At 38.8% G+C, this 17,720-nt stretch overlaps 3 protein-coding genes across 6 annotated transcripts; all 3 read right to left on the reverse strand.

Moving 5' to 3' along the window:
• Positions 1–350: 350 nt before the first annotated feature.
• Positions 351–9,542, reverse strand: nrd1b (nardilysin b (N-arginine dibasic convertase)). Of its 3 annotated transcripts, XM_079472070.1 has the most exons (31): positions 9,474–9,542; positions 9,065–9,265; positions 7,608–7,809; positions 7,426–7,507; positions 7,178–7,331; positions 7,020–7,093; positions 6,841–6,936; positions 6,633–6,755; positions 6,490–6,547; positions 6,315–6,388; positions 5,693–5,762; positions 5,530–5,607; positions 5,015–5,135; positions 4,838–4,896; positions 4,711–4,765; positions 4,502–4,606; positions 4,290–4,413; positions 4,068–4,154; positions 3,841–3,960; positions 3,697–3,748; positions 3,444–3,594; positions 3,219–3,346; positions 2,966–3,128; positions 2,855–2,886; positions 2,605–2,743; positions 1,884–1,931; positions 1,718–1,770; positions 1,498–1,581; positions 1,199–1,406; positions 993–1,082; positions 351–899 (listed from the first exon to the last, which is right to left on the reverse strand). In XM_079472070.1, exons 2-31 carry the CDS (start codon positions 9,250–9,252, stop codon positions 678–680), a joined length of 3,240 nt encoding a protein of 1,079 aa, XP_079328196.1. In that variant the 5' UTR covers positions 9,253–9,265; positions 9,474–9,542; the 3' UTR covers positions 351–677. The 3 variants fall into 3 exon arrangements, with proteins under 3 accessions (XP_079328196.1, XP_079328198.1, XP_079328197.1); XM_079472072.1 differs by lacking the exon at positions 9,065–9,265 and having other exon boundaries at positions 7,426–7,484; positions 9,474–9,534; XM_079472071.1 differs by lacking the exon at positions 9,065–9,265 and having other exon boundaries at positions 9,474–9,534.
• A 451-nt stretch (positions 9,543–9,993) lies between these two features.
• On the reverse strand, positions 9,994–14,713 carry rab3b (RAB3B, member RAS oncogene family). The gene is made up of 5 exons (XM_079471330.1): positions 14,325–14,713; positions 13,420–13,644; positions 12,747–12,865; positions 12,465–12,589; positions 9,994–12,392 (listed from the first exon to the last, which is right to left on the reverse strand). The coding sequence occupies exons 2-5, from the start codon at positions 13,642–13,644 to the stop codon at positions 12,208–12,210; spliced, it is 654 nt and encodes a 217-aa protein (XP_079327456.1). The 5' UTR covers positions 14,325–14,713; the 3' UTR covers positions 9,994–12,207.
• On the reverse strand, positions 14,325–17,669 carry atpaf1 (ATP synthase mitochondrial F1 complex assembly factor 1). 2 transcript variants are annotated; one of them, XM_079471327.1, is made up of 9 exons: positions 17,449–17,669; positions 17,226–17,334; positions 16,985–17,032; positions 16,847–16,909; positions 16,571–16,621; positions 16,363–16,410; positions 16,028–16,123; positions 15,837–15,944; positions 14,325–15,689 (listed from the first exon to the last, which is right to left on the reverse strand). In XM_079471327.1, exons 1-9 carry the CDS (start codon positions 17,655–17,657, stop codon positions 15,513–15,515), a joined length of 909 nt encoding a protein of 302 aa, XP_079327453.1. In that variant the 5' UTR covers positions 17,658–17,669; the 3' UTR covers positions 14,325–15,512. The 2 variants fall into 2 exon arrangements, with proteins under 2 accessions (XP_079327453.1, XP_079327454.1); XM_079471328.1 differs by having other exon boundaries at positions 15,004–15,689; positions 16,028–16,102.
• Positions 17,670–17,720: the final 51 nt, after the last annotated feature.

A 17,720-nucleotide genomic window follows, 5' to 3' on the forward strand; every position in this document is an offset into this window, starting at 1 on the left:
TCCGAGGTTATTTTTCCACCGAGAGCCAAAACGTTGTCCACGCTCCTCAGTCTAGTACAATGATACATGTGTGTTGCTATGGACGCGTCGCGCGCCCGTGTATCAAATTTCCAGAGTTACGGAACTGTATTAAACTCTCGAGACCGTCAAAATACAAACACGATACTATTTCAAAATAAAGTAACGTTATCTGATATAATAGCTTTGGTTCTGTCGCTGACGTAATTCATATGTTGTTAAGTTCTTTAAATGATTTAAGTAGGCTAGTCTTATTAATTATATAGCGGGTTAGAACGTCATGGCACACGTGTTTTAAAGCGCACATGTCCATTCCTGCTTAAGTGTAGTCAGTAAAAAGATAGATGCAATTTTATATGCATTTTATTAATGATCAGAGAGTTAAAAAACTCACTAGATGCAAAACCTGAGGTTAGTTTGAATCCACATCTCCACGTTTTCCATTTAAAAGTAAAAACGCATTGTACCATTCAAAAACAAAATGCACATAAAACAAAAATAGTTCATTCGATACGTTTTCAATGTTGATCCCTGATTATCCAAGAAATGCATGAATTATTAACAATAATACATTGGAAAATTGGGTGACAGATCTTTGTTATGAATTACTCAAAAGGCAAACTGGGACCTAAAATGTCCCGGTTCACCTGAATTCAGTATCAGGTCAGTATTTTGTGGTAGGGGTGCAGTTTGAGGGAAGAAGTGAACGCCCGGATGTCTGTTATCATTGTAGCTGTGGCGAGCGCTGGTGAGGCGGGGAGGAAAGTCAACTCTGAAACATTCCCGTAAGATGAACTTTGGTTTTCTTCATTCTGAGGCTCCAGTGCCGGCATGGGGCCATTTTCATGAGTTTGCTTTTCCTTCTCCCCGAATCCAACCACCTGCCAAAATCAAAGAATCAGTTGTTTAAGAAACAGCTTAATTTTATCTGATACATTTAATGTACTTTATAGATTACTTTAATAACAACATACATGTATACTTAGTTTTCTACTGTTGGCGCCTCTGTGGTCCATAAAAAAAGAAACCAATTTATCCTTGGTGATATCTTTCAAAATCTCAATCTGCAAGGAAAAGGAAAACGGTGCTCAGTAACAAAATCTCAAAATAGTGCAGGATAAAGAATAGGAGTTAATAATAAGTCAGACTAAGAGTGAGACCATATGGACTGGTTTCTCACTTCTTTATGGAGTCTTTCAAAGACGTATTGCTGGGTGACCACTTCAAACCAGTTCCTGTCTACTTCATCTCCCAGTTGAGTATCTTCGCATTCCTTTAGTTTGATCAGGGCCGTTGCTTGAGTTTGAAAACCCTCATCTGACAGACCGGTCAACTTCTCTCCAAAGTTGACCAAAAACTCTTCGATTTTAGTCTCCACAAAGTCAGTGCTAAGAAATGAGTTAAGAAAAACGATTATTCAATAAATCGTCAAACAGCAGGGTGACAGTGGACAACTAAACAAATAAAACAAACACTTACCTGAACTTTGTTGCCTGAGTCTCAACAGTAACTGAGAAGCCAAGCATACCAGACGTGTTTCTGAAACACGCATACACCTGATACCTGAAGGGAGTGTGAGAAATATATCTTAAATACGTACATTTATGCAATTTTCCAGATGTTTCAGTCTAATTGAACTACAGGGATGCTACATATTCATAGCATCACAATCGATCAAACTGAAGAAATTTCGACTGACCCCAGAGTTTGCTTTGTTCGCAGGAAATCAAAACAAGGCTCTTCCATGTGCATCTGAAAAGTGTGAAAAATAAATGCAGATGCTTCTGTTTAAAGTTGAAGAGTGTGTTTTTTGCATTAAACTGAAAACTCAGATGGAGTGCCCCGTTTGGTGAGGTGAATCTTACCACAAGCAGCTCCATCAGTGTGTGCTCTCGCAAGTTTCTTAGGCCCGTCTAAAAAAAAGAAAGCAATTTACATCAGGGTGTCTACAGATATATAAAAGTTAAATTTAAGACCTTTTAAGATCTTTTTAATACCACTTTTTATAAAATTTAAGACCAAATCCGGAATGGAAATACACATTGTATTACTTACTGTATAGGTATTATATATGTACTGTATCTGACAGTGTGTTTACTCCAGAATGCCAGACAGAGGGACATTCAAATTGTTTAGGTTTGTGTTTAAAGTAAAAAATGAAAACAAAATATCACTGACAATTTCAATTTATTAAAATATACAGTTAGTTTTAAACAGCAGACAAAAATAAAATTCAAAATTGTTAAATGGATAGCAAGAGAAATACTGTTCTTTTGAAAGATAAAATGCAAAAAATAAAACTAACATTTATTAGGATGCTTACAGAGAAAACATGGTTCCAAACCATATGACTTTGCACTTTCTCCAAATGCCAGACACTAAAGCCACTTCTGATGGCATTGTGAAGTGTATTTGTAATACAAAAGGAATACTCAATGAAAGACTAACAATCTAATGTTTGATCTCTTTCTTACACAAAGTAACACAAAGCAATCATATGGCACAGAATGCTGTTTTTTGTAAATTGTTTCCTATTGTTCCTGAATGCCAACCTGAAACTTTAACATACCTCCCATTGAGCATTACCTGATAGTATACTATGACCTCTGCGTTAGCGTCGTCTTTATTGAGAGACTGGACTTTACATAAGTGAGGAGCCTGAGGTAGTTCAACCACTCGAAACTGAACGGGGGGTTCAACTGGCAGAGGTTTATACTGGAGTTTTCTGTAACATACCGAGAAGAAATTCTAATAACACTGCTTTTTTTGATGAGCAGATATTGATCGTAAACAGAATAATGCAGCTTTTACTAAGCCAATATAAAAACAAACTTACTCTATAAAATATTGGAGAAATTCCTTGGATTCCTGTGTAGATACAGATAACACTTAACTTTCCAACTGGAATTGCTTATTTATAAGGAAATTATTTGTCAACGAGACTCACAGCACTCGTGAAGTTCCCTTGTATGAGTCCCTCCACGTATAAAGCGTCCTTAAAGCGATTCACAAAGTCCATGAGATCCCCAACACTGAGGTCTGCCATGATGGCATGATACTTCTGCATCAGCGACAAGCGATGATGCTCCAAAATCTGCAGCCGGACGTCTCTGAAACACAAAGTCACTCTTGAGAATATGCCTTGTAGGATTTGGATTAAACATGGTGTGTAACAATGTGGTTTAAAACCTGTATCTTACTTGCCAAGTTGCTCTGGTTTAATGAGGATGTTGAAGTAGGTCTTCTTTAGCTGTTCAGTAAACATGCTAAATACATCTAGAGCGGCGCTGAAGTCAGACAGGTGGTCTACAATCAGCTTCAAAAGCAACTAAAGGTTTTAAATAACGGAAAAAAATTGCTTATTGGCAGAGGCAACCCAAAAAATGAGCTATCTGTGTGTTGTACTCGGATGAAGTGAAACTCACAGGCAGTTTGTGATTGAAGCCTTTGAGTCTGATGAACAAGCCATGGTCTCCAGGTAAAAGTTTATACTCAAGCTGTGCCATTTCTGCGTCGTACGCCGGCTCTGCCAAATTATGAGCCAGAATATTCACGAAGAGGTCAAACAAGACCAGACTGTCATGGAGAAGAAAAGAGAAAACAGGCGGTGCATGTAAAGTGTGGTAGATCTTTCAACGCTAGGTGTACCACGATACAATGCAGATTTGAAACGCGTACTTTTTTGGAGACTCTTGTATAACTGGAGTGAGCAGATGGAAGCGTGCGTAAGCTGTCGGAAAATATAAAAAAACTCAATATGTACGGAAATTACGAATATTACTTTCATGAACCGTATCGTCGTCTATTATTTCTTTTTCATACCTTTGGGCATCTTGAACTTGTTGTCCTTTCTGAACCACAGACGGCCTCTCGAGCTGTCCATTATTTTGACGGGGAAGTCCGTGTCCGGGCAGTCTGATGATTTGAGAGTAAAATCTGTGGCTGTGAGAGGATCCAAGCGGAAGAGATTTGAATTTCTGTGATAGGGATCCTTAATATTTAAACGTTTGTCTTACTAAAATGAATTCTATGAAAGAACAAAAACCGACCTATAAACTTGTTCTCTGCTGGAAGGTGAAGGTCCGGATTCAGCGGGAAATCTCCAGCCCAAAGATCACACCATTCTTGTGGAATGTCTGTGAAAGTAGATATAATTCTATATTTATTTCACTTCAACACGGTAAAAATATGTCAAATGTACATAAATAAATAGATCCAACTCCCTTTGCCACACCAACAAAAACATGCTCAATATCCAGTCAAGTCATTACCTTCAGCACTGTACAGGGTTCCGAACCATCTCTCCTTTAACGGACAGCGACCCTCATGCTCGGGGGACAGAAGTAACAGGTTGGCCGTCTCTGGGGTTAAGAGTGTCAAAGCAGCTGAGATGACCTTCAACCAATCAGATTAAACCTCAACATCAGAATAAAGTCTCGATTTTTTCTCAAAGCCTGAGGTTTTAGACTTGATAATGATGGACCTCTTGGTTGTATTCAAACATAAGCTGGTCTCCACACAGGAAGTCCTCTTTGGGGTAGAGTTGCATGTTCTCACAAATGTTCTCCACAAACTCCATAGGGTCCGTCTGTTAGCAAAATACATATATATGAGGAAAAGGCCTCTAAATACTATTTAACATATAATAGATTATTTTAACTGAAGGGGGAAAATGTCACAACTGTTTTTCACCTGTTCCTGAAAGTAAAATTCATTGGCTTCGATCTTCTGGATTTCCCCATAAATCCTGAAAAAGCAGAAACAGGACACTGAAAAACCAACACACTGAGAAAACAAAATACTTTAAGAGATATGAGACCTTTGCTGTGGTCCAATAGATTGAAGCATCTTCAGATACTGGAAGACTATATGAATGATCTGCACACACAATATCAAGTGTAAAGTAATTTAATAAGGAGCAAAACTGTCCTACTACAATAATAGGATGACATGAACAGAGAACACTGATATGACCAAAAACTGAATTTCACCAGACCTGGAAGACGTTCTGGAATCCTTCATCAGTGAGTGCGATTGAAACACAGAAGATGGAGTAGGTGGTGTTCTGATCAAAGCCTGTCTCACTGTTTCCTCCAAACAAAGCCAAAGCCCAGCATCTACATTAAAGGAAGAGTGCACCCAATAATGACAACTTGTAAACGTGTCATTAATTCACCCTTATGTCATTCCAAACTGTATGGCTTTATTTAAACCGATTGGAAGACAAAAGTAGTTTGTCAGCGTGTTGACTTTCAGCCTCCAGTCACCATTGACTTTCATTGTAGGAAAGAAACGCAATGAAAGTGAATGGTGACTGACATTAACACTGTACCAAACATCTCCATTTGGGTTTGGAACAACACAAAAGTAAATTAATGAAACAATTTTCATTTATTCAATGCATCTCTCTTTAAAAAAGCAGCATTTTTATTTCAATCTCTCTTAGTTTAAATGAATATTTTAGTGATCGAGTGAATGTGTAGTAAGCAAGAATGGAAATCCATAACTCACTTCTTTCTGAGCAAAGATAATATACTTCCAGCTCCTTCATGACCAATCAGCCAGGAAATGTAATGTAGTGGTTTTATTCTACAACAAATAAACAAATACAGACAGTGCTGTACCATCATACCATAACCATTGCTGGTTTTAGTGTTGGTGTGGGTATACAGACCTGTAATGTTTTCCTTGAGGTGGAAGAGCCCAGCTGATGGTCAGTGCATGAACCTTTTTCACAGGCACAACTGTAAAAGCAATGTGTTGTTATTAAACCTTTATAGTTACAGTTCGCCCAAAAATCGACAATTCTGTCATCATTTACTCACCCGCTCGAGTTGTTCTGCACTGCAGCAAGAGCTTTTTTATGTAATATGTCACTTTTTAAGTTTTAATTATTTACTGATGTTCGTTTAAATGTTTTATATGCTGTATTGTGCCGTTTCACTGATGGATTTGCCCATTAAACATGGTCGGATGTTTCATACTCTTTTATTTCAGATATCATATTTCTGAAAGTATTTAAGGTATTTCTTTTCCATGTGGTTGCTACACGCAAATATAATCCTATAAATATTATTTATATATAAATAATGTATATCCCAATTCCCAACTACCACGGTTAATTTGTCTTACTACAGCCCTACATGTGCTATACACCATGGATGTGAATATGTCTTTTTTGTACGTTGTATTTTCAACAGATAAGTAAAAATAGAATTAAAAGTTGAAATGGTTAATGTGTCGTAACTACACTAAGGTAACAGGTGTGATCTATACTGTGTGAAATCGAGCTGTACCTCGGTAAAGCTTATTGAAAGCTGGTGTATTAAATGGATCCTGAAGATGGGAGAAATCCGCCCGTGGCTGACCACTGCATAAATGTACAGAAACATATATTTAGCACAAGGGGATTTTTCTTTCTATTACTGCATATTGTTCAATTGAGAGATGTGTGAAAATGTGTTTACTTACTTGTTTGGAATTTTAATAAAGATCTCTCTCACCCATTTTTCCAGGTTGTCCAGCGTCTCTATCGGGATGACAAAAAAGAATGACCAAAATAAGAAACGTTTCCATAGACCATATATTCTCAAATTAGAACTGTAGAAAAGTACCTTTGGACTGCACAGCGAGGGTCATGTAATGGGCGGAGTAGTATCTCTTCCAGAACTCACTCAGATGGTCATAAGTATTGATGTTCTTTTCTTTGGGCTCCTGCTTCAGCGTTTGAGCGCTCCCTGATTCAAGTTCAATCAATATTGTAAGAATCATTCTCTCGTTCGGTACCTCAAAATATTACATACGTGTGTAATGTAGACTGACCCCAGAAGAACTTGCTCATGGGATGATTGACCTTTGCTAGACTTCCAAACAGCATCTCTTTACGATGAGAGTCTGATGGTCGGGCCAGCTGGTACTCTGCTCATAAGGCAAATAGAATGCAGTGTTATTTTTTATCTGAAGTAGCATCATGGTTACATGAATCAAATATTTTTACAAACCACTGTCCACGGCCTCCACCTCTCTGTCAACAGCATCTGGAATCAGCAGGGGGCAGATGAAAAACTGTGCCCATCTGTGGACAAATAACACCTCTACACAGTTTGTATGATTTATGTTTGAAAAATCTGATGTGCTAGAACCAAAGAAAGTGTCTCACCTATCCAGCGCCTCTTTGAAATACTTCCTCTGAACAGCAAAATGAAACATCGTCCGCTCACAGTCCGTAGACGCATTGTCACTTCCTCCGTGTCTTTTCAGGAAAGTGTCAAAGCTGTTTTCATCCGGGTATTTCTCGCTTCCCATAAACACCACTGGAAAACGACAGAAGCATGTGAATAAAAAAAAACTAAAGATGACAAAATGCAAAACACAGATAAATCAAGTATGCCGGGGACTGGAACTTACTGTGTTCGAGAAAGTGAGCGAGACCTGGCAGATCTTCAGGATCACTGAAGCTTCCCACACTTATACAGAGAGAAGCAGCAGACTGAGATCACACAATCAGATGTTATACAAAGACAAATATATAGGTTGACAACTATTGTACATTAAATAACGTTAAAACTATAACAAAACAGTAATGTTACCTGTTTCTCTGAGCAGCATTTCGTGTCACCTTCGTCGGTTTTGTTCATCGTCTTTCTGCCTTCTTCATCATCATCATTACAATTACCAGCATTTTCCACAGAAGCACCATCATCATCATCATATTCTCCTTCTTCAATCTGATCTGAATGAGTGACGTCTGATATGAGCAGTGCTTTCAGTCCATTGCTCAGCTCAATGTACCTTTTGAGTTGAAAATAAATAATCATTATTATTATTACAATGTTGTTGATCTTTTGTTATTTTATATTACCATTGATTCATTTTTGTAATTAAGTAGGAAACGTCTAAAGTTTCTTTACTTTGGAAAGTTTCTTATTTCGTTAAAATAACTTTGGAGAAGGCATTCGACTATGTCCCTCGTGGCAACCTGTGGAGGGTGCTTCGGGAGTATGGGGTCCGGGGTCCTTTGCTAAGGGCTGTCAGGTCCCTGTACGACCGAAGCAGGAGCTTGGTTCGCATTGCCGGCAGTAAATCCGACTTGTTCCCAGTGCATGTCGGACTCCGGCAGGGCTGCCCTTTGTCACCGGTTCTGTTTGTAATTTTTATGGACAGAATTTCTAGGCGCAGCCAGGGGCCGGAGGGTGTCAGGTTTGGGGACCACACGATCTCGTCTCTGCTCTTTGCGGATGATGTTGTCCCCTTCAAACCAGGACCTTCAGCATGCACTGGGACGGTTTACAGCCGAGTGCGAAGCGGCTGGAATGAAAATCAGTACCTCCGAATCCGAGGCCATGGTCCTCAGTGGGAAAAGGGTGGCTTGCCCACTTCAGGTTGGTGGAGAGTTCCTGCCTCAAGTGGAGGAGTTTAAGTATCTTGGGGTCTTGTTCACGAGTGAGGGAAGGATGGAACGGGAGATTGACAGACGGATCGGTGCAGCTTCTGCAGTAATGCGGTCGATGTACCGGTCTGTCGTGGTGAAGAAAGAGCTGAGCCGCAAGGCGAAGCTCTCGATTTACCGGTCAATCTACGTTCCTACTCTCACCTATGGTCATGAGCTTTGGGTCATGACCGAAAGAACAAGATCCCGGATACAGGCGGCTGAAATGAGCTTCCTCCGCAGGGTGGCTGGGCGATCCCTTAGAGATAGGGTGAGAAGCTCGGCCACCCGGGAGGAGCTCGGAGTAGAGCCGCTGCTCCTCCACATCGAGAGGGGTCAGCTGAGGTGGCTTGAGCATCTGTTCCGGATGCCTACTGGAGGCCTTCCTCGGAAGGTGTTCCGGGCCCGTCCGACCGGGAGGAGACCCCGGGGAAGACCTAGGACACGCTGGTGGGACTATGTCTCCCGGCTGGCCTGGGAACGCCTCGGTGTCCCCCCGGAAGAGCTGGAGGAAGTGTCTGGGGGAGGGATGTCTGGGCATCTCTGCTTAGACTGCTGCCCCCGCAACCCCGCCCGGGATAAGCGGAAGAAAATGAATGAATGAATGTCTAAAGTTACCTGTATTTTTTCGGGTCGCTTGGTGACGTTATTATTTGCGGGTCACTTTGATCGCTTTCTTTGCATCCGTCGGCTCGTGAAAGGAGGACCCGCGGGTCGGTTCGAGGTGGTGGGGGTTCTCCGTCCTTCGGACTGGGCAGTTCACCGGCAGGTTCACTGCTTGTTTTAGCTTTATTCGTCTGAGGCATTATAATTCACACACTATGCGTATAACAGACGTAAAGTTAATAAAACACGCATGACTGACTCCTGTCAAACGTGCATTTCACGTCTTCTGCGCTATTAAAACGCGAACAGCCACTAATCCATAACAAAAACACACTAGGAGCGTTTAAATAAAGGTACGGCTGTAACTGATTTACACGGAATTAAAACCTCATCGATAATGTGAAAAAAACCTCATTCATACCTTTGTTGTGGATGGGATTACGAACGCTGATACGTCAACAACACTTGTGCTGAGGACGCGTAGTATTGTGAAATCTAATTGGCTGATTAAATATGTTGTAAAATAAAGAGCGTATGTGATTGGTCAAGACGCCCGGCGCCGTTGATTTTTGGAACAGAGGGGTATCCATAAAGCTGTCTATACCAGGGTCAATTTAAGGGTTTAGTTAGCCGATAACCTGAGCTTTGGGTTTCAAATAGGGAGATAACTTTCAGGATTTGTAAGAATTTACTCTCTGAAGATATTCCAGGATTAGTTCATTTTAAGGAAATGTTACTAATCTTTAGGGTTTGTCTGCGCATGCGTGCGCTTTTAATGAGCGTCAAGTGGGCGTGGAAGCACAGATAACGTATAATATATAATAATTTTACAGCGATTGTAAATTTCGAAATTCAGCATTCACCACTCATTTTATTATTAACTTTATTATTGAACTTTTAAAATGAAACAATCATTAAATAAAATAATGTAAGCTTTTGTTAAACTTTTACTTTGTATTTTTATTGAATACTTTATGAATTAGGTTTGTTAAAACGTTTACAAATATCACTGGATGACTCTGAAGAGTTTGGCTCTTCAAAATGAGATTTTCCAAAATCATGTTTTTTATTAATTTATCATGTTTTGTGTGTTATTGTGGTAGTATTAGTAAGATAATTTTTTTAGTTTTTATGGCTAAAATCAAAACAAACCAACTCCAGTTTCATTGATATGAATGGACAATAAAAAACGTGATTTATCTCAAAACCTCAAAACAATCTCATTTTGGAACCAAACTCTTCGTATGCACACCTTACAATTTCCAACAGTTAAAGGATGTTAATAGTGAAATATATTAACTGCGTATCAATTGCATATCATTAATCTTGTGATAAGGTAATATTTGATGCGTTGGGTCATAGATAGTTGTGGACTAATGGTTAAAAAGCCAGATTTAAAACTCAAAGGTTGCAAGGTCATACCCAGGCTGGCAGTTTCCAAGGTTTCCCAATGGGATCACCTATGGCATGTTCACATATTTAAATTCTTATTATAACTTTAAAACCATTTACATAATAAAATACATCAAAAGACTTAAGGTTTTCATACTGACTGTATTCCTTAAAATGTCTTTCTGATCCTCAGCCTCCTCTTACAGTTTAGTATTGAAAGGCCTTTTAACGTTTGGAAATCCACAGTCTTTTAACTAACAAAGTCAAACCAAAAAATGAAAATGGATATATTTTAAATACATTTATTTAAAAGGGATATATTACATGACATACGTGCGTTAACTCTGGGTAACTTGCGGGAGGTTGATTAAACTTAGTCTTCAAACATGTTCTGGAACCGAAATACCCCGAGTATAAGCAAGGTTTGGGTTAACCAACCCAGAGTTAAGGGTTTAGCTGACGGTAAATTAACCCTGCTTTCTGGAAAACACCCCTGGTTTATCTCAAAATCCACCAATGGAAAAATGTAACAGATTATATATATATATATATATCTGTTACATTTTTCCATTGGCGGATTTTGAGCTAAAACCAGAGTATTATTGTATTGCACGATAATACTTATTGTAAATGTCATCAAAATGACAACGACATATGAAACAGTAATATAACTGACATGTGACCTGTGCTTTTATTGTTATAAATTGCATCTAAAAGTAACATTCACAATTGTACAATCACTTTACGCTCCAGTGCAAATTGTCTACAAATCAAAATACACTGACAGCAAATTTACATCTACATATTCCCAATAAAGGAACCAGCAGCATAAAAATAAATATCTACTCGGGAAAAAATGCAGCCTATAAGATCTGAATGAAAAATATCTTGTTTAGAATAATTATTTCTACTATAAATACATGAACCACTCGTACAACATCACTTGATAAAATTCCAAAGTAGGTTATACGTACACCAATCCACAGGGATTTGCTACAAGTTTCTGAAATATAAAGACATCCTGGCACGAGTTCACAATATATTCATTTTCAACGTTCTGCTTAAGGATTTAAGTGAAGAATAAATTTAGATTTGATAAGAAACTGAACATCACCCGACTATGGAATATGTCGATTGCGTGTTTAGTCTATTAGTACGCATAGCTGTTACGGGTGGCTTCCGACGATACTATATTCAACATGTTATGTTTTTGTGTAAGACATTAATTTTCATTTTGCGTGATATCTGATTTTGAGATTATTCTTTTCAACATGAACATAGATTAAACAAGTGCTCATACTCTCAAAAATGCATACTTAGCGGATATAGGCTAGATGGAGTCCAACATCCAATGTGCAATTCCTTTCAATATCAAATAAACGACCGAGCACCATAAAAACAACCAAAGTCTGCATAATGGCAGCCATTTGTTTAGTGGAATGAAATTCGAACGATATATTGTATAAACAGAGCATTTTCAACCACTATTAAACTACTGATATACCACAATTGAAATACAACTTTAAAGATTTGCAAGTTTGTGCCATAACAGATTTCAAATCAAGTTTCGGCAGTGAACACTGATGTTCTGATAGCCACATAGCTTTGTGCTTTTTTCTAGTCCCTGCTTTAAGTTTTCTATGGACTGTAGATTAGAGGTGCTATTGTTACCGAACTACTCGTGTGTTTGATAGCTACTATCTAATAGGTCGGTTCTGATTGCAACACAACTGAATTCCATAAATTGTGAGGAAAGATTGAAATCAGCAACAATTTTGAGGTAGCTGGGGCGGCTTATCGGTTAGCCGGGTGGTTTTGGCACCGGTGACCAGTGGGGGAACTGTATCGACTCTTTCGGACATCTTCACGCAGATAATGTCAACCAACCGCTCAAACACTTGTCGGACGTTGATGTTCTCCTTGGCGCTTGCTTCATAGTACTCGAAACCTGTAAGAAAAGACCACATTGTGTCAATTGTCTAAATGAAAGGAATCAGAGATACACGTAGGCATAACTCACCCAACTGGTCGGCTAGGTGCTTCCCCTTCTCGAAAGGGACCACTCTCTCCTCATCCATGTCACATTTGTTTCCCACCAATATCACTTGAGCGTTATCCCAAGAATAAGTCTTGATCTGTGTTGCCCTGGACGGAAACGATAAAAAATGATAAGAATGGCCCAAAACAAAGTGATACGGGTGGCCATGGCTGCAATATTCCTGCCATCACGTTCATAAAACTTGATTTTACTCTTAAAAGCATCCGAACATGGCAGTCTAAATATGAACTTTGCGCTACTTACCAGTCCTGGACCGCATTGAATGACTCTTCATTGGTGATGTCATACATCAGGATAAAGCCCATGGCTCCTCTATAGTAAGCTGTAGTTATAGTTCTATATCGCTCCTGTCCAGCTGTATCCTATTTACAATATATACACCAATGATTGACGAGACGAATAGAATAGAACAGAAATCTGCAGTTAAATACAAATGTAATGAATGGTTTAATTGAACAAATGAAAAGTTTTTTTCAGTCCTGTCTTTACTCAATAGCCAACGCTTTTTGTTTTCATCCCTGCAACTGTTGTGAATGAGTCTATTTTTACCATCTCACAACAAATCGTCACACTTGTTGCAAAGATGCCCTCGCATGCCCCCCGAACCCTCAGGAGCAGCTTTAATTGGCTATGAGGATCAATCTGCCAGGGAGCAGTATGGAGTGCTGCTTCCATGACAACCAGCATCGATGATGCATGTGGGAAAAAAGAAGGCGATGGTTTTCTCTCCTCCTCCAGAAAATGACGGCTCTCATTCAGTCTGGTGAAAGGCGACTGTAAAAGGAGGCCGGCGAATGTGGATACAGTCTACAGTAATATGCTTTCTGAAGTCTGTAGTGTCATTTTTAACACGCGTGAATAGAATTGTATTTCCATAGAAACAACATGGCGTTCGCCAATGTAGCACCAGACTCACCCATATCTGAAGTTTTACTCTCTTGTCGTTCCTGTAAACAGTCTTCACCTTGAAGTCGATGCCGACCGTGCTGACGAATGAGTTGCTGAAGGAGTCGTCCGCGTATCTGAATAAGAAACTTGTCTTGCCCACACTGCTGTTTCCAATGATCAGGAGCTTGAACATGTAGTCAAAGTTCTGATCGGATCCATCCCTCTGGCCAAAACGCTGGTCTGCTTTTGCCATCTGCGCAAAAGAGTGTAAATACAGCACACGAATACCAAAGAAATTAACATTTCATCCAATTTTCCGAATGAACCCTATATATCAATATAGATCAAATAAAATGTGTATATATAGGCCTGTATACAAAGAAACGTTTATTATATATATTATAATATATAATAATATCTATTATTTCGACACTGACATTATTAAAAATCCTTTATTAATTAAAAATATTACAACACAATGCCTTTACACATAAAAACAATTATAACATTATTACAAACAAATCTAAAATATACTTACTACATAGGCCTATATGAAACAATAACAAATAATATTTTAATACATTTTGTAATAAACAGCTGGCCATACTGTCACGAATAAGACGTGGTCTGTGTATCATGAAAACGCATCTAAAACGTGCCAATGTGACAATTCACCATTTCGAAAGCCTCCGTCACATATTTATGAGGTCTGTTTGTCCAAAATCGATAAAGCATCAACAAAATCGACAGGTGATTTGCCAGCTATAACCACTCACAACCCATAAACATGCATAATCGGAGGACGACGGTGATGTAAACACACAAGCTCATACACAAGTGTCACCGAGACATTTCAAACGACGACATTCGCAGACAAACATCCATAAACGACAAGGAGCCGTCGATAAATGGCCATATGATAGAGATGCTCACCTCGGATGTAAGCGCAGCTCCCGTCTGTTGGATGTAGGTGGGCGTTTATGGACGGATGCTGCACCTGACGACGCGCGCGAACGGATGCGGCTGGTAGCACCGTCAAAACGCCGGTAATTGGCGTATAAAAGATGATAAGGGTTATAAATACCGATTATTGGGAAATGAATGTCAGGTTTATTTGAAGTCTGTATAGTAGAGAATAGGGTGGGGCATCGGTGACAACTGACTGTAGCGTTTATCTGTAATAACCCTCGTAAAATACCTCCTTTGCTATCAAAACCATTGTGTGGCTTTTTAGATCCTACCCTAGATTTGCGTTCTGTCATGCAGATAACATCCCACCAAATGAACACGACTATTACAGACCTATACACTATTATAGTTTCCAATAAAACCAACACAATACCCATTATAACCATTAAATAATTTGAAACGTGATAAAATTAAACTAAATAGTATTTGGACATTAATGTTATGGTTGTAAATACATATAGCTAGATAACAAAAAATAAGAATATAATAAACCAGCGTCATTATTTTAAATATTCAAGGGCAACATTTCCAAAACAAAATTGTCAGATTAAAAATGAAAAAACATAAATTACGTACGTTTCAAAATTATTTTTTCGGAATTGGGGCTATGTGCTTACAAAATGCAGAATTTGGATAATACATTCATGGTGTGAAGAACAAACTTTTATTATGAAGTGCACCACAACAGACATACAAACAGACACACTATTAGTGTCCCCAAGGAATATTCACATAGTCTATTTATAGATCTCACTGGGGTAGAGGTGTGCTATCACATGTTATACAACCCAGTTCCAAGTAATAAGACACATGGGGAAACAATACAACCATTTACAGAACAGCAAAGTCTTTTCCTGGAAAAAACAAACATGTGTGGTATATGTATCCGTTATTTCTAATAACCAAAAGGTTTAAAGATAATATATTTGCAGGTATTGTAGGGGACACGCATTATCATTGTTGAATGCGAAACAAATAATGTGAATCTGCATACATGGTAGCAGATGTCTCATAATCCCATCAGTCTATCAACTTTGAATCAAAGGCAATGGAGACATCCACTGAACGATGAGTTAACATCTCTTCTAATAGGACTCCATTCATTATCAGAGGCGTTGTCATTAGGCTTCCGTTGTTTTTATTGCCTTAAAACTAACTTGTTGTGACTCCCGGACCCATTCCACTCTGTTCTAGTTCTGCTATCACAGACATGTGTTTAAAATCTTCAGATTTGTGGTTGAAGGTCTCAACCAATCGAAAAGTCTCATACCGCTGCGATGCGTAGAAAAGCTGCACCTGATTGGCTAAGCATTGTGCCTGATGGACGGTCTAAAAAAAGAAAAGAGTTTAAGAAAAGTGAATTAAAACACCACTGTGAAAATAAAAATATTCGCACAGGCCAGATCTCTGCATTCAAATTTGGTGTATTGTTTATAGGTAAATTTCAGTTTAAACATTTACAAATGATGAACTTACAACAAATCTGCCATCCATTTCAGCAGTCATAAGAACGATGTCCTTTTCCTTCTGCAGGTCTGCATAATGGTATAAAATAACCTGACTGGGTGCATTCTCTCCCACAGTCTGAAACAGAAACAAGTTAATGCATCACATAATCAAACAATAAATATGCAGTAAATATAATAACAAAATCTGGAAAATAGTACCTGAACGTTGATCAAAGAAGTGAAATGCAGCTCGTGACCAGACCACTGGCCGATAAAGAACTCATAACCCTCTTTCTGGGGCAGGGGATACAAAAACTGCAAAGATTGGCAAGACTTAGCTACTGATACCGTATCTTGGTTTTAGGCAATACATGTATTGCCTGGCAATCTCAAAATAATTAAGATTTAGACACAATCTGAGAAAAAGGTGTAGGCAAACTCGTGAAAGATGGTTTTGTGGTGAGCTACTGCCATCACGTGGACATTTAGAAGTTAGCATTCAGTATGATTCTACCAGAGGCCACTTGAACTAATATCAATGCCAAGAGTCTTACCATTGGACATGATTTGGCACGACCAAAAATGAGGTCAAATGTTGAACCCTATAAAAGAAAATGTGTTAGATGACTGGTCACATACTGAGTCATTGCATTGGAAGATGAACACCCATCACAATAACTTGGAACACAATCTAGAACAGTTAACATGAAGGATAAAGCTGAACATTGCTATGACAAATAAAATGCACAGAATAAAACTCACTGGGATGACAGCGCTGATCGTGTCTTTCTTTGCAAAGTACTCCATCCAAAGCTGTGAGAATTAAGATATACTTTAAAAAGTATACAGTCTGCTGATGATCATCTATTTAACGTTTTCTATGGGATTGTAGTTTATAATGCAACGGTTTGCATGCGGAAACTATGACAAATCCACTGTAGGGTATAGCCGAATATCTCCTCACTTCTTTAACAAACACAATAAAATAACTTGTATGGAAAAGTCGGAAATGTGTTGCTAGAAAAAACATTTTCCTACCTCTGCGATTTCAGCTCCAGATTTTTCTTGAACCATTTCAAGATTCAGAATAGACCCCAATGTCTAAAAAAATAATATCAAAGCACATTATACAAATAACACACCCCAATTCATCATGCATTCAAGTTTATTTCTTACCTTATCTTTGGTGAAGCCTCCAGATCCTTCTTTTCCTCGTTTGTCCAACTAAAAAAAAGTTGCAAAAAAAAGCATGGTCTCCGTCATCATGTGTACAGATTTGGACCTGGCATATCGTTACATTAATGTATGAAAAGCATGTTAATTAACCATAAATTAAAATAAATACAATTAAATGTTGTGTAAAAAAACTTCGAACACAAATGTAACTTTATTTCAATGGAGACATTTGTTACCGTACCTCCTTCTCCATATGCTTCACGAATTCGGATTGTCTGGACTGTCCGAGCGGTTGCGTATTCACTTCACTTCGCTTTTCCAGTCGGATTTTGTATTCTTCAGGTTTTGAACTGATTTTAAATGAATAAACACAAAACATATGGGTTGATAGACTGTATCAAACAGGTTGGTCCACCTAAAATGTATAACGTCATGTAAAAAACCCATCAGCGTTTGACACTCACCTGCGGAGCTTCTTGATCTTCTCTTCATATTTATTATAATAGGGATTTTCCTCTAACTCCGGGTCTTTCTTTACCGAAAACGCCCTAAACTGAGATGGCACAAGCCCTGGGATGAGAGGTCGGATGCCAGTTGCCCTGACCGCCAACATCCCACGATACAAACATGACATTTGTACCACGGCCGCCGCCATCTTTTCCCCGTCCCACATCTATAAGTGTCCGGACGGAAAACAAGGCGGAACCAAGTTAGGTTATCGAAAATACCAAAAAAT

The sequence above is a fragment of the Barbatula barbatula genome (genome assembly GCF_947034865.1).
Source record: "Barbatula barbatula genome assembly, chromosome: 13".
In the NCBI taxonomy this organism is placed as follows: Eukaryota; Metazoa; Chordata; class Actinopteri; order Cypriniformes; family Nemacheilidae; genus Barbatula; species Barbatula barbatula.

Bases quoted from the DNA above. Each gene is read 5' to 3' on its own strand.
- nrd1b (XM_079472070.1), bottom strand. From the start codon at position 9,252: ATGCCTCAGACGAATAAAGCTAAAACAAGCAGTGAACCTGCCGGTGAA. The intron at 6,937-7,019 runs GTTTGTAAAAAT...CCTTATGAGCAG, and splicing joins GGTGGAGGCCGTGGACAGTG to AGTACCAGCTGGCCCGACCA. The intron at 6,389-6,489 runs GTAAGTAAACAC...ACATTTATGCAG, and splicing joins TTTATTAAAATTCCAAACAA to TGGTCAGCCACGGGCGGATT.
- rab3b (XM_079471330.1), bottom strand. From the start codon at position 13,644: ATGGCAAAAGCAGACCAGCGTTTTGGCCAGAGGGATGGATCCGATCAG. The intron at 12,866-13,419 runs GTGAGTCTGGTG...TATTGTAAATAG, and splicing joins GAGTAAAACTTCAGATATGG to GATACAGCTGGACAGGAGCG. The intron at 12,590-12,746 runs GTAAGTAGCGCA...GTTTCCGTCCAG, and splicing joins TTCAATGCGGTCCAGGACTG to GGCAACACAGATCAAGACTT.
- atpaf1 (XM_079471327.1), bottom strand. From the start codon at position 17,657: ATGTGGGACGGGGAAAAGATGGCGGCGGCCGTGGTACAAATGTCATGT. The intron at 17,033-17,225 runs GTACGGTAACAA...ACTTTTTTTTAG, and splicing joins TGAAGCATATGGAGAAGGAG to TTGGACAAACGAGGAAAAGA. The intron at 16,622-16,846 runs GTAGGAAAATGT...TAATTCTCACAG, and splicing joins CTGGAGCTGAAATCGCAGAG to CTTTGGATGGAGTACTTTGC.